Source organism: Mesoplodon bidens, assembly GCF_964165515.1.
Source record: "Mesoplodon bidens genome assembly, chromosome: 2".
Classification (NCBI taxonomy): Eukaryota; Metazoa; Chordata; class Mammalia; order Artiodactyla; family Ziphiidae; genus Mesoplodon; species Mesoplodon bidens.
In genome coordinates, this window is record NC_138177.1 from 40,009,127 (window position 1) to 40,023,285 (window position 14,159).

General features: G+C 37.6%; 1 protein-coding gene across 1 annotated transcript in view; it reads right to left on the reverse strand.

The window, feature by feature from the left end:
- Positions 1-14,159, reverse strand: part of SHCBP1L (SHC binding and spindle associated 1 like) — a 42,745-nt gene that overhangs the window by 6,195 nt on the left and 22,391 nt on the right. Inside the window, 1 exon segment of the mRNA XM_081224915.1 lies at positions 12,941-13,046. Within this exon segment, the coding sequence (XP_081081041.1) occupies positions 12,941-13,046 (106 nt within the window).

The window sequence follows — 14,159 nt, forward strand, 5'->3', positions numbered from 1 at the left end:
ACAGAAGAATACATATTCTTAATTGCACATGGAACATTCTCCAGGATACACCATATGATAAGCTACAAAACAAGTTTCAATAAATGTATCCTCTCTGACCACAATGGAATTGATTTAGAAATGAATAACAGCAGGAAAAACTGGAAAATTCACAAATATGTGGAAATTAAACAACATTCTTAAACAACAAATGGGTCAAAGAAAGCCCAAAGAAAAAATGAGAAAATGCTTTGAGGTGAATGAATACAAAAACACAACATACCAAAACTTATGGGATGCTCAGAGGAGTTCAGAGTGAAATTTATAGTTATAAATGCTTACATTAAAAAAGAAAGATCTTGGGGACTTCCCTGTTGGTGCAGTGGTTGGGAATCCACCTGCCAATGCAGGGGACACAGGTTCGAGCCCTGGTCTGGGAAGATCCCACATGCCGCGAACCAATTAGGCCCATGCACCACAGCTGCTGAGCCTGCTCTCTACAGCCTGTGAGCCACAACTACTGAGCCCATGTGCCACAACTATTGAAGTCCTCATGCCTAGAGCGCGTGCTCTGCAACAAGAAAAGCCACCGCAATGAGAAGCCTGCACACCACAACGAAGAGTAGCCCCCACTCACCACAACTAGAGAAAGCCCGTGCGCGGCAATGAAGACCCAATGCAGCCAAAAATAAAAATAATTAATTAAAAAAAAGAAAGATCTCAAATCAGTAACCTAATTTTACATCTTATGGAACTAGAAAAAGAAGAACTAAATCCAAAGTCAGCAGAAGAAAGAAAATAATAAAGATTAGAGCAGAGATAAATGAAATGGAGAACAGAAAATAGAATTAATGAAATCAAAAGTTGATTCTTTGACATCTATGGAATTGACAAACCTTTAGCTAAACTAAGAAAAAAGGGAGAAGGCAAAAAATAACATCAGGAATGAAAGTGGCGACATTACTACTGAACTTCTAGAAATAAAAAGGATTATAAGAGAATATTATGAACAAATGTACACCAACAAATTCTCCAACAAAATGTACAACAAAATGAATGTACAAATTTCTAGAAATACACAAATTACCAAAATTGAGTCAAGAAGAAATAGAAAATCTGAACAGACCTAGAACAAGTAAAGAGATTGAATCAGTAATCAAAAACCTCCCAACAAAGAAAAATCTAGGACCAGATGGCTCCATTAGTAACTACTACAAAACATTTAAAGAATTAACACTAATTCTTCTCTCCAATTCTTCCAAAAACAGGAGAGAACAACTCCTAACTCCTTCTATGAGGCCAGCGTCCTCTGATAACAAAGCCAAAGAAACCAGAAGAAAACTACAGACCAATTTCTCTTATGAATATAAATGCAAAAATCCTCAACGTATTCTAGCAAGCCAAACCCAACAGTATTTTAAGAGTTATACACCATGACCAAGTGGGATTTATCCCAGGAATTCAGCGGTAGTTTAACATACAAAAATCAATCAATGCTACATTAATAAAATGAAGGGGGGAAAGAAACTACAGGATCATCTCAACTGATGTATAAAAAGCATTTGAGGAGCTTCCCTGGTGGCGCAGTGGTTGAGAGTCCGCCTGCTGATGCAGGGGACACGGGTTCGTGCCCCAGCCCGGGAAGATCCCACATGCTGCAGATCGGCTGGGCCTGTGAGCCATGGCCGCTGAGCCTGTGCATCCGGAGCCTGTGCTCTGCAACGGGAGAGGCCACAGCAGTGAGAGGCCCGTGTACCGCAAAAAAAAAAAAAAAAAAAAGCATTTGACAAAATCCAATACCTTTTCATTATAAAAACCACTCAAAAATTAGGAATAGAGGGGAACTTCCTCAACACAATAAATGTAATTTACGAAAAGCTCACAGTTAACATCATAATCATAAAAGACTGAAAGCTTTCTCCCTGTATTGGTTTCCTAGGGTAACAAAATACCACAAACTTAGTTAGCTAAACAACAGAAATTTATTTTCTCACAGTTCTGGAGGCTGCAAATCCTAGATCAAGGTGTCAGTAAGTTTGGTTTCTTTTGAGACCTCTCTCCTTGGCTTGCATATGGCCACCCTCTTGCTTCCTCTTCACATGGTTGTCCCTCTGTGCATGTGCACCCTGGTACCTCTTTGTGTGTCCAAATTTTGTCTTTTTATAAGGACATCAGGCAGTTTGGGTTAGGACCCACCATAAGGACTTCATTTTACTTAATCATTTCTTTAAATACCCATCTCCAAATACATGTAGTTATATTTTGAGGTATGGGGATTAAGACTTCAACATATGAATTCTGGAGAGACACAGTTCATCCTGTAACATTTCCCTATGATCAGGAACAAAACAAAGAAACCTATTTTTACCACTGCTATTCAACACTGTACTAGCCAGAAGAAGTTCTAGCCTGAGCAACTAGGTAAAAATAAATAAAAGGCATCTAGGGGCTTCCCTGGTGGCGCAGTGGTTGAGAGTCCGCCTGCCGATGCAGGGGACACAGGTTCGTGCCCCGGTCTGGGAAGATCCCACATGCCGCGGAGCGGCTGGGCCTGTGAGCCATGGCCGCTGAGCCTGCGCATTCGGAGCCTGTGCTCCGCAACGGGAGAGGCCACAACAGTGAGAGGCCCGTGTACCGCAAAAAAAATAATACTAATAAAAAAGTAAAAGGCATCTAGACTGGAAAGGAAGAAGTAAAACTATTTCTATTTGCAGACAACATGATTCTACATGTCATATACATAGAAAATCCCAAAAGAATTCACCAAAAAAGTATGATAGCTAATAAATTCAGCAAAGTTGCAGGACACAAGATCAACACACAAGTCAGTTTTGTTTTTATATACCAGCAATGAACAATCTGAAAAGAAAATTAAGGAAATAATTCTATTTACAAGAGCATCCAAAATAATAAAATATCTAGGAATGATTTTTACATACATATAAGGTGAAAGCCTTTATGTAAAAACTACAAAACTTTGCTGAAAGAAATTAAAGAATGCCTAAGTAAATTGGAAGGCTCCATGTTTATGGATTGGAAGATTTTCATATTGCTAAGATGGCAATACTACCCTAATTGATCTACAGATTCAATGTAATTCCTGTCAAAATTCCAATAGCCTTTTTAGCAGAAATGGAAGATCTTATCCTCAAATTTATATGGAATTGCAAGGGACACTGAATATCCAAGACAGTACTGAAAAAAAAGTTGGAGAACTCACACCTCTGATTTCAAAACTTACTACAAAGCTATAGTAATTGAACTGTGTGATACTGTCATAAGGGTAGACGTATCTGAAACAGAACTGAAAGCCCAGAAATAAACCCATACAACCAAGGCAAACTGATTTTCAACAAGGGTGCCAAGACTATTCAGTGGAGGAAAGAGCAGTCTCTTCAACAGTGGTGTTGGGATAACTGGATATCTACATGCAAAGAAATAGAATTGGACTCCTCACTTACACCATATACAAAAATTAACACAAAATGGATCAATGACCTAAATATAAGAGCTACAACTATAAAACTCTTAAGAGAAAACATAAGGTTAAATTTTTATGACCTTGGGTTTGGCAGTGGATTCTTGGGTATGATACCAAAAGCATGAGTAATAAAAGAAGAAATAGATAAACTGAACTTCAAAGTTTAAAACGTCTGTGCATCAAAGAACATTATTAAGAAAGTGAAAAGACAACTATGAAATGGGAGAAAACATACATAAACATACATCTAATATGAATCTAGTATCCAGAATATACAAGGAATTCATAATCAGTAACAAAAAAACAAACAACCCAATCAAAAATGGGCATAGGACTTGAAGAGATATCTCTCCAAACGAGAGATACAAATGGCCAACAAGCACATGAAAAGACGAAATGAAAATCAAAATCACAATGAGATACCACTTCATATACCACTAGGATGACTGTAATGAAAGAGACAGATAAGTGTTGATAAAGATGTGGAGAAATCAGAACCCTCAAACATTGCTGGTGGTAATGTAAAATGGTTCAGCTGCTGTGGAAAACAGTTTAGTGGTTCTTTAAAAAGTTAAACATATATGGTTTAACATATGCAGTTGACTGGAAGGATATTTAGGACATTAACTCAATAGAGAATACAGGAGGACTAGGGATGGGATTAATTAATAAGTTTTAAAAAATTAATAACTTCAGGTTGAGGAACCACCATGGCAGAGTAGAAGGACGTGTTCTCACTCCCTCTTGTGAGAACACCAGAATCACAACTAGCTGCTGAACAATCATCAACAGGAGAACACTGGAACTCACCAAAAAAGATACCCCACATCCAAAGACAAAGGAGAAGCCACAATGAGATGGTAGGAGGGGCACAATCACAGTAAAATCAAATCCCATAACTGCTGGGTGGGTGACTCACAGACTGGAGAACACATACCACAGAAGTCCACCCACTGGAGTGAAGGTTCTGAGCCCCACGTCAGGCTTCCCAACCTGGGGTTCCAGCAACGGGAGGAGGAATTCCTAGAGAATCAGACTTTGAAGCCTAGTGGGAATTGATTGCAGGACTTCGACAGGACTGGGGAAAACAGAGACTCCACTCTTGGAGGGCACACACAAAGTAGTGTGCACATCAGGACCCAGGGGAAGAAGCAGTGACCCCAGGGGAGACTGAACCAGACCTACCTGCTAGTGTTGGAGGGTCTCCTGCAGAGGCAGGGGGTGGCTGTGGTTCATCGTGGGGACAAGGACACTGGCAGCAGAAGTTCTGGGAAGTACTCCTTGGCGTGAGCCCTCCCAGAGTCTGTCATTAGCCCCACCAAAGAGCTCAGGTAGGCTCCAGTGTTGGCTTGCCTCAGGGCAAACAACCAACAGGGAGGGAACCCAGCCCCACCCATCAACAGTCAAGTGGATTAAAGTTTTACTGAACTCTGCCCACCAGAGCAACAGTCAGCTCTACCCACCACCAGTCCCTCCCATCAAGAAACTTACACAAGCCTCTTAAGATAGCCTCATCCACCAGAGAGCAGACAGCAGAAGCAAGAAGAACTACAATCCTTCAGCCTGTGGAACAAACACCACATTCACAGAAGGATAGACAAGACGAAAAGGCAGAGGGCCATGTACCAGATGAAGCAACAAAACACCAGAAAAACAACTAAATGAAGTGGAGATAGGCAACCTTCCAGAAAAAGAATTCAGAATAATGATAGTGAAGATGAACCAGGACCTCAGAAAAAGAATGGAGGCAGAGATCGAGAAGATGCAAGAAATGTTTAACAAAGACCTAGAAGAATCAAAGAACAAACAAACAGAGATGAACAATACAATAACTGAAATGAAAACTACACTAGAAGGAATCAATAGCAGAATAACTGAGGCAGAAGAACAGATAAGTGAAAGACAGAAAGGTGGAATTCACTGCTGCAGAACAAAGAAAAAAGAATGAAAAGAAATGAAGACAGCCTAAGAGACCTCTGGGACAACATTAAACGCAACAACATTCGCATTATAGGGGTCCCAGAAGGAGAAGAGAGAGAGAAAGGACCAGAGAAAATATTTGAAGAGATTATAGTCAAAAACTTCCCTAACATGGGAAAGGAAATAGCCACCCAAGTCCAGGAAGCGCAGCGAGTCCCATACAGGATCAACCCAAGGAGAAACACACCGAGACACATAGTAATCAAATTAGCAAAAATTAAAGACAAAGCAAAATTATTGAAAGCAGCAAGGGAAAAATGACAAATAACATACAAGGGAACTTCCATAAGGTTAACAGCTGATTTCTCAGCAGAAACTCTACAAGCCAGAAGGGAGTGGCATGATATACTTAAAGTGATGAAAGGGAAGAACCTACAACCAAGATTACTGTACCCAGCAAGGATCTCATTCAGATTTGATGGAGAAATCAAAAGCTCTACAGACAAGCAAAAGCTAAGAGAATTCAGCACCACCAAACCAGCTCCACAACAAATGCTAAAGGAACTTCTCTAGGTGGGAAACACAAGAGAAGAAAAGGACCTACAAAAACAAACCGAAAACAATTAAGAGAATGGTCATACGAACATACATATCAATAATTACCTTAACCGTGAATGGATTAAATGCTCCAACCAAAAGACACAGGCTTGCTGAATGGATAGAAAAACAAGACCCATATATATGCTGTCTACAAGAGACCCACTTCAGACTTAGGGACACATACAGACTGAAAGTGAGGGGATGGAAAAAGATATTCCACGCAAATGGAAATCAAAAGAAAGCTGGAATAGCTATACTCATATCAGATAAAATAGACTTTAAAATAAAGAATGTTACAAGAGACAAGGAAGGACACTACATAATGATCAAGGGATCAATCCAAGAAGAAGATATAACAATTATACATATATATGCACCCAACATAGGAGCACCTCAATACATAAGGCAAATGCTAACAGCTATAAAAGAGGAAATCAACAGTAACACAATAATAGTGGGGGACTTTAACACCTCACTTACACCAAAGGACAGATCATCCAAAATGAAAATAAATAAGGAAGCAGAAGCTTTAAATGACACAATAGACCAGATAGATTTAATTGATATTTATAGGACACTCCATCCAAAAACAGCAGATTACACTTTCTTCTCAAGTGCGCACAGAACATTCTCCAGGATAGATCACATCTTGGCTCACAAATCAAGCCTCAGTAAACTTAAGAAAATCAAAATCATATCAAGCATCTTTTCTGACCACAACACTATGAGATTAGAAATCAGTTACAAGGGAAAAAAACCGAAAGAAACACAAACACATGGAGGCTAAACAATACATTACTAAATAACCAAGAGATCACTGAAATCAAAGAGGAAATCAAAAAATACCTAGAGACAAATGACAATGAAAACACAACAATCCAAAACCTATGGGATGCAGCAAAAGCAGTTCTGAGAGGGAAGTTTATAGATATACAAGCTTACCTCAAGAAACAAGAAAAATCTCAAATAAACAATCTAACCTTACACCTAAAGGAACTAGAGAAAGAAGAACAATCAAAACGCAAAGTTAGCAGAAGGAAAGAAATCATAAAGATCAGAGCAGAAATAAATGAAATAGAAACAAAGAACACAATAGCAAAGATCAATAAAACTAAAAGTTGGTTTTTTGAGAAGATAAACAAAATTGATAAGCCTTTAGCCAGACTCATCAAGAAAAAGAGGGAGAGGACTCAAATCAATAAAATTAGAAATGAAAAAGGAGAAGTTACAACGGACACTGCAGGAATACAACACATCCTAGAGACTACAAGAAACTCTATGCCAATAAAATGGACAACCTGGAAGAAATGGACAAATTCTTAGAAAGGTATAACCTTCCAAGACTGAACCAGGAAGAAATAGAAAATATGAACAGACCAGTCACAAGTAATGAAATTGAAACTGGGATTAAAAATCTCCCAACAGGGCTTCCCTGGTGGCACAGTGGTTGAGAGTCCGCCTGCCGATACAGGAGACACGGGTTCGTGCCCCGGTCTGGGAAGATCCCGCATGCTGCGGAGCAGCTGGGCCCGTGACCCATGGCCGCTGAGCCTGCGCGTCCGGAGCCTGTGCTCCACAACGGGAGAGGCCACAACAGTGAGAGACCTGTGTACCACGAAAAAAAAAAAAAAAATCTCCCAACAAACAAAAGTCCAGGACCAGATGGCTTCACAGGCAAATTCTATCAACCATTTAGAGAAGAACTAACACTCATCCTTCTCAAACTCTTCCAAAAAATTGCGGAGGAAGGAAAAGTGCCAAACTCATTCTACAAGGCCACAATTACCCTGACACCAAAACCAGGCAAAAATACTACAAAAAAGAAAATTACAGACCAATATCACTGATGAATATAGATGAGAAAATCATCAACAAAATACTAACAAACAGAATCCAACAACACATTAAAAGGATCATACACCATGATCAAGTGGGATTTATCCCAGGGATGCAAGGATTCTTCAATATATGCAAATCAATCAATGTGATACACCATATTAACAAACTGAAGAATAAAAACCATATGATCATCTCAATAGATGTAGAAAATACTTCTGACAAAATTCAACACCGATTTATGATAAAAACTCTCCAGAAAGTGGGCATAGAGAGAACCTACCTCAACATAATGAAGGCCATATACGACAAACCCACAGCAAACGATATTCTCAATGGTGAAAACTGAGAGCATTTCCTCTAAGATCAGGAACAAGATAAGGATGTCCACTCTCTCCACTATTATTCAACATAGTTTTGGAAGTCCTAGCCATGGCAATCAGAGAAGAAAAAGAAATAAAAGGAATCCAAATCGGAAACGAAGAAGTAAAGCTGTCACTGTTTGCAGATGACATGATACTAAACATAGATAATCCTAAAGATGCCACCAGAAAACTACTAGAGCTCTTCAATGAATTTGGTAAAGTTGCAGGATACAAAATTAATGCACAGAAATCTCTTGCATTCCTATACACAAATAATGAAAGATCAGAAGGAGAAATTAAGGAAACAGTCCTATTCACCATTGCAACAAAAGGAATAAAATACCCAGGAATAAACCTACCTAAGGAGGTAAAAGACCTGTACTCAGAAAATTATAACACACTGATGAAAGAAATCAAAGATGACACAAACAGATGGAGAGATATACCATGTTCTTGGATTGGAAGAATCAATATTGTGAAAATGACTATACTACCCAAAGCAATCTACAGATTCAATGCAATCCCTATCAAATTACCAGTGGTAGTTTTTACAGAACTGGAACGAAAACTCTTAAAATTTGTATGAAGGCACAAAAGACCCTGAATACCCAAAGCAATCTTGAGAAAGAAAAACAGAGTTGGAGGAATTAGGCTCCCCGACTTCAGATTATACTACAAAGCTACAGAAATCAAGACAATATGGTACTGGCACAAAAACAGAAATATAGATCAATGGAACAAGATAGAAAGCCCAGAGATAAACCCACCGACCTATGATCAACTAATCTATGACAAAGGAGGTGAGGATATACAGTGGAGAAAAGACAGTACCTTCAATAAGTGGTGCTGGGAAAACTGGACAGCTACATGTAAAAGAATGAAATTAGAACACTCCCTAACACCATAAACAAAAATAAACTCACGGATTAAAGACCTAAATGTAAGACCAGACACTATAAAACTCTTAGAGGAAAACATTGGAAGAACACTCTTTGACATAAATCACAGCAAGATCTTTTTTGATCCACCTTTTAGAGTAATGGAAATAAAAACAAACACAAACAAATGGGACCTAATTAAACTTAAAAGCTTTTGCACAGCAAAGGAAACCATAAACAAGATGAAAAGACAACCCTCAGAATGGGAGAAAATATTTGCAAACGAATCAACGGACAAAGGATTAATCTCCAAAATATATAAACAGCTCATGCAGCTCAATATTAAAGAAACAAACAGCCCAATCCAAAAATGGGCAGAAGACCTAAATAGACATTTCTCCAAAGAAGACATACGAATGGCCAAGAAGCACATGAAAAGCTGCTCAACATCACTAATCATTAGAGAAATGCAAATCAAAACTACAATGAGGTATCACCTCACACCAGTTAGAATGGGCATCATCAGAAAATCTACAAACAACAAATGCTGGAGAGGGTGTGGAGAAAAGGGAACCCTCTTGCACTGCTGGTGGGAATGTAAATTGATACAGCCACTATGGAGAACAGTATGGAGGTTCCTTAAAAAACTAAATATAGAATTACCATATGATCCAGCAATCCCACTACTGGGCATATACCCAGAGAAAACCATAACCTAAAAAGACACATGCCCCCCAATGTTCATTGCAGCACTATTTACAATAGCCAGGTCATGGAAGCAACCTAAATGCCCATCGACAGACAAATGGATAAAGAAGATGTGTTACATATATACAATGGAATATTACTCAGCCATAAAAAGGAACGAAATTGAGTCATTTGTTGAGACGTGGCTGGATCTAGAGACTGTCATACAGAGTGAAGTAAGTCAGAAAGAGAAAAACAAATGTATATTAACGCATGTATGTGGAACCTAGAAAAATGGTACAGATGAACCAGTTTGCAGGGCAGAAGTTGAGACACAGATGTAGAGAAGAAACGTATGGACACCAAGGGGGGAAAGCCACGGGGGGATGGGGATGGTGGTATGCTGAATTGGGTGATTGGGATTGACATGTATACACTGATGTGTATAAAATTGATGACTAATAAGAACCTGCTGTGTAAAAAAAAAATAAAATTCAAAAAAAATAAGTTCAAATTTAGGATTGTTGTATGTTAGTGAGACATAAGGTAAAGATGCTGAGAAGAACTTGTAGTAATGTTGGTCAGCAAAGAATACAAGGAAGAAGGGAAAGAGAAAAGGGAATGAAATTACTGAAAAGCCACTGTGTGCCAGACACTGCTAGGTATTTTATACATAGCATCTCATTTCATCCTCAAAAAACCCTATAAGGTGTCAGTGGTGGTGGTAGCCGTAATAGTAGTAGTAAGACATTTATTTAGTACTTACTATGTGCTGGCCATTATTCTAAGCACATCACAAATATGAACTCATTTAATCTTCATAGCTCTATAAATAAGGTACACTCATAGCTCTATAAATAAGGAAATAAGGTATTATCCCCATTTTACAAATGAGGAACTAAAGCACAAATGGGTAAATAACTTGTTGAAAATCACATAAGTAGTAAGTGCCAAAGCCAGAATCTGAATCCAGGCAGTTTGGCTCCAGAGATCATCCTCCTCATCAGCACAGTACACAGTTTTTTCTCTTTTTAAAGCACTCTGCAAATAGAAATTGAGGTTCAGAGGTTAGGCAGCTTGCCCAAGACAGGCTGTTTACCTGACTACAAAGTCCATGCCTTTTCGCTATACTACTTGTGAAGATCACCAGCATAGAGATGATGGGCATGGATAAAACTGTTTAAGAAGAGAGTATAGAGGAGGAAAAACACCAAGTAAAGAATCTTCAAAGTTGAGAAAATTGTTAAAGGCTTATGTACATAGCTGCAACTACAATCAAATTAAAATTTTTTGTCAACCTCAAAGGTAAATCTAAAATCAAAGATCCAGGCAAAGTGGAAGTTGATGATACTGCCTTCTCAGAGTAGCCTTCTTCTCATTATCCTGTCCTCTGAAGTTCATGGATATTTACTTACACAAATGAAGACAGGGTTGCAAAGCACTGAATAAAAATCAAAGAAATTTCTTACTGCCATATAGGAAAATAAAGCCAAAAACAGATTTAAAAACAAAAAAAAGATAAATAAAAATATTTTAAAAGGCTGGAGATAAAACCAAAATCTATACCTTACTTTATAATGATGTTTTAAAAGATGTTTACAAATATAATTGGTGGAATAATTAATGTTATTGAAAATCTGGTCTAATAAGCAAATCAAAGGAAAGTTAAATTTTGTTGAAAATAATAAAAATGGGTAGAATAGCAGATAAGACCAGTCTAATAGTCCAGCTTTATCTCTAACCACTCTCCTCCTAGGTATTAAACACCATCCTTGCTGGACTTCTTTTAGTTCTTCACATATACCCCATACTATCTTGTCAAACATGCACTCATTTACTAATTCAACAAAAACTGCTCAGCACCTATCTCGTGCTAAGCATCATGCTAGGTGATTGGATGAATGGTAAACATACACCCCTTGCTCTCAAGAAGCTCATATTCTAGTAAAAGAGACAGACATGCAATAGATAGCCACAAAAGTATTTAATACAGTCATGATAAGGAAAAGTGCCAATAAGGGAAAGTGCAGGGTACATGGGAATATGTAGTATAATGTATTCTGGAAGGTTAAGAAAGCCTTTTTCTACGGAAATGACATTTAAATTGAGACCTAAAGGATGTGCAGTAGCTCTCTGAAACAACATGGTGTACACCAGGATATGGTATTAATGAGGAATAAAAGAGGGTACATGAAGGTGATGAGGGATAGGATTAGGCTAACTCTCAGAAGATTGTAATTAACAACTGGGTAGATAGTGGTGCCATTTACTGAAACAGAGAACTCTAGAATATAAACAAGTCAATGGATAAGATCATGAATTTAATTGTGGACATCTGAGTTGAAGTACTCATGAGGTAATCAAGGGGTGATGAGTAATAGGCAGCTAGACATATAGGTTTGGGGCTCAGAACGAAAATGTGGGCTGTGGATACACATTTTAGATTATCAGTGTATATAACTGAAGTCATGGGAGGATATCAGATAAATCACTTAGGGATATTATAGTGCAGAAAAAAGATAAGTTCCAAGCATTTAGAGGACAGAAGGATAAAAAAACTAGACAGACTGAAACCAGCAAAGTATTGTAACAGAAGACAATGAAAAAGAGTATTCCAAGGAGAGAGCTGTGAAATGCTACTGAGAGGTCAAATGAGACAGAAATATTTACTCTGACTTAGAACACTTTCCCTTCTTGGGCTGGTTAAATTTACACTCATCCTTCAGATTTCATCTGGTTATTTCTTCCAGCCAGCACTGCCAGAATTCCTAACTCTGGCTTATGTACCCATCTTATATGCCTTCTGTACATACTCCTATCATAGCATTTATCATTTTGTGTTGCAATTGTAATAGCCTATTTACTTGTCCATATCTCCACCATAATTCAAACTTGTCAAATGTATGGAAGAAGCAAGACTGTGGGTCTGGTTCAAAACTGTATCTCCCTCAAATGCAGTATTTCTCGTATTTGTCTCCCGTAGCTACTAGCATAGCACCTGGCCACAAGACTAGTACTCTGTAAATAGTTGCTGACATATATTTATTTAGTACCTATTAATTGCCAATCTCTGAGCTGGATGTAATGGAGGAAATAAGGCATTACTGTCAGATAAGAATCCAACCTTCAAAGAGCTTCTTTTCTGATTATATGCAGCTATGTAAATGAACAAATAATAATAGGGTATTTCTTACCATGTCAGTAGTCATCACTTTTGCTACGATATGTGTTATAGTCCTTCCAAAGTCTCTTTTTCCTTTCCTACGCCTCAGAATTCTTGGAAAGAAAGGCCCATGAACTCTGAAGTTGAAAACATTTATTTATGATTAAATTAACATGAAAAAGACTCAACATATACTTACTTAGAAAATTAAAACTTGGTACTAAGCATCTTTAAGAAATAGGTTTCACTAATTTTAAGCTTCTTGAGAGCAATGAGCAACTTGAGAGCAATGCAACAATTGAAATCTTTTAGATAACTGAGTGTTTAAAGCTTTGAATTCTAAAATCTTTTCATTTTAATGAAAATCTGCATGCAACCCACTACAATCATCTCAACTTTTCAATACAGTAGAAATTTTCTTGATTGTATTTTCATAATCCACTGAATTGTAGACACTTGAAGCAGCGATAGGTTATGTCTGTGATACTGAGGTATAAGAATGTTTTGGGACATGCCTAATTTGAGATACTATGTTCATTTAACAGATTGTTTTTGTTTCAAAGGTTAAGTTCTCCATAGATATAGTTGGCTGCTGGCCTCCCAGCAGAACAATTCTAGCTTCCCTCTTCATTGCTTTTTAACTGTTTGATGTTCAGCACTCTTTCTCTTCTTTCTGCTTTTCTTTACAGTTCCTGTTTCCTATCAATCATTTAAGTGTCATCAAAAGAAAGAAAAATAAAATTGAGTATAACTTTTACCATTACTGTCAGCCAAAAGGGATACTCCTTTTTCAACATATTTACCAGTAGTCTCCTTAGGAGTAATCTTTTGGGTTCTCTGCAGCACTTTGATTATTGCTTGATGCTAATGGGATGCATCATTAATACCAATATTTTTCAGCTTATATTTCAATTGTTAATATTTTTGTAAAGCTTAAAATTTCAGAAAACTCTTTCTAAGAATTTATGACACCAATTATTAAATTTTGAATTTTAAGATACTAGCAATGTCCTCCAAAGCAAAAGTTTCATTTAACATTTCAAAATCAAACCCATTCAGCATTTTTATACCTATTTAAGCAATTGGTTTTGATTTTGAGAGAACTACTCATACATTTTTTTCACTGTATAACTAATTACTAGTTGCTCAAAGAGTAAAGGATCTTACATGCAGGAAATAAGTAGTTTCTCATACAATCCTAGTTTTGAAATTAAAGGTATATGTGATTTTTTAAATTATACCTTTATTAA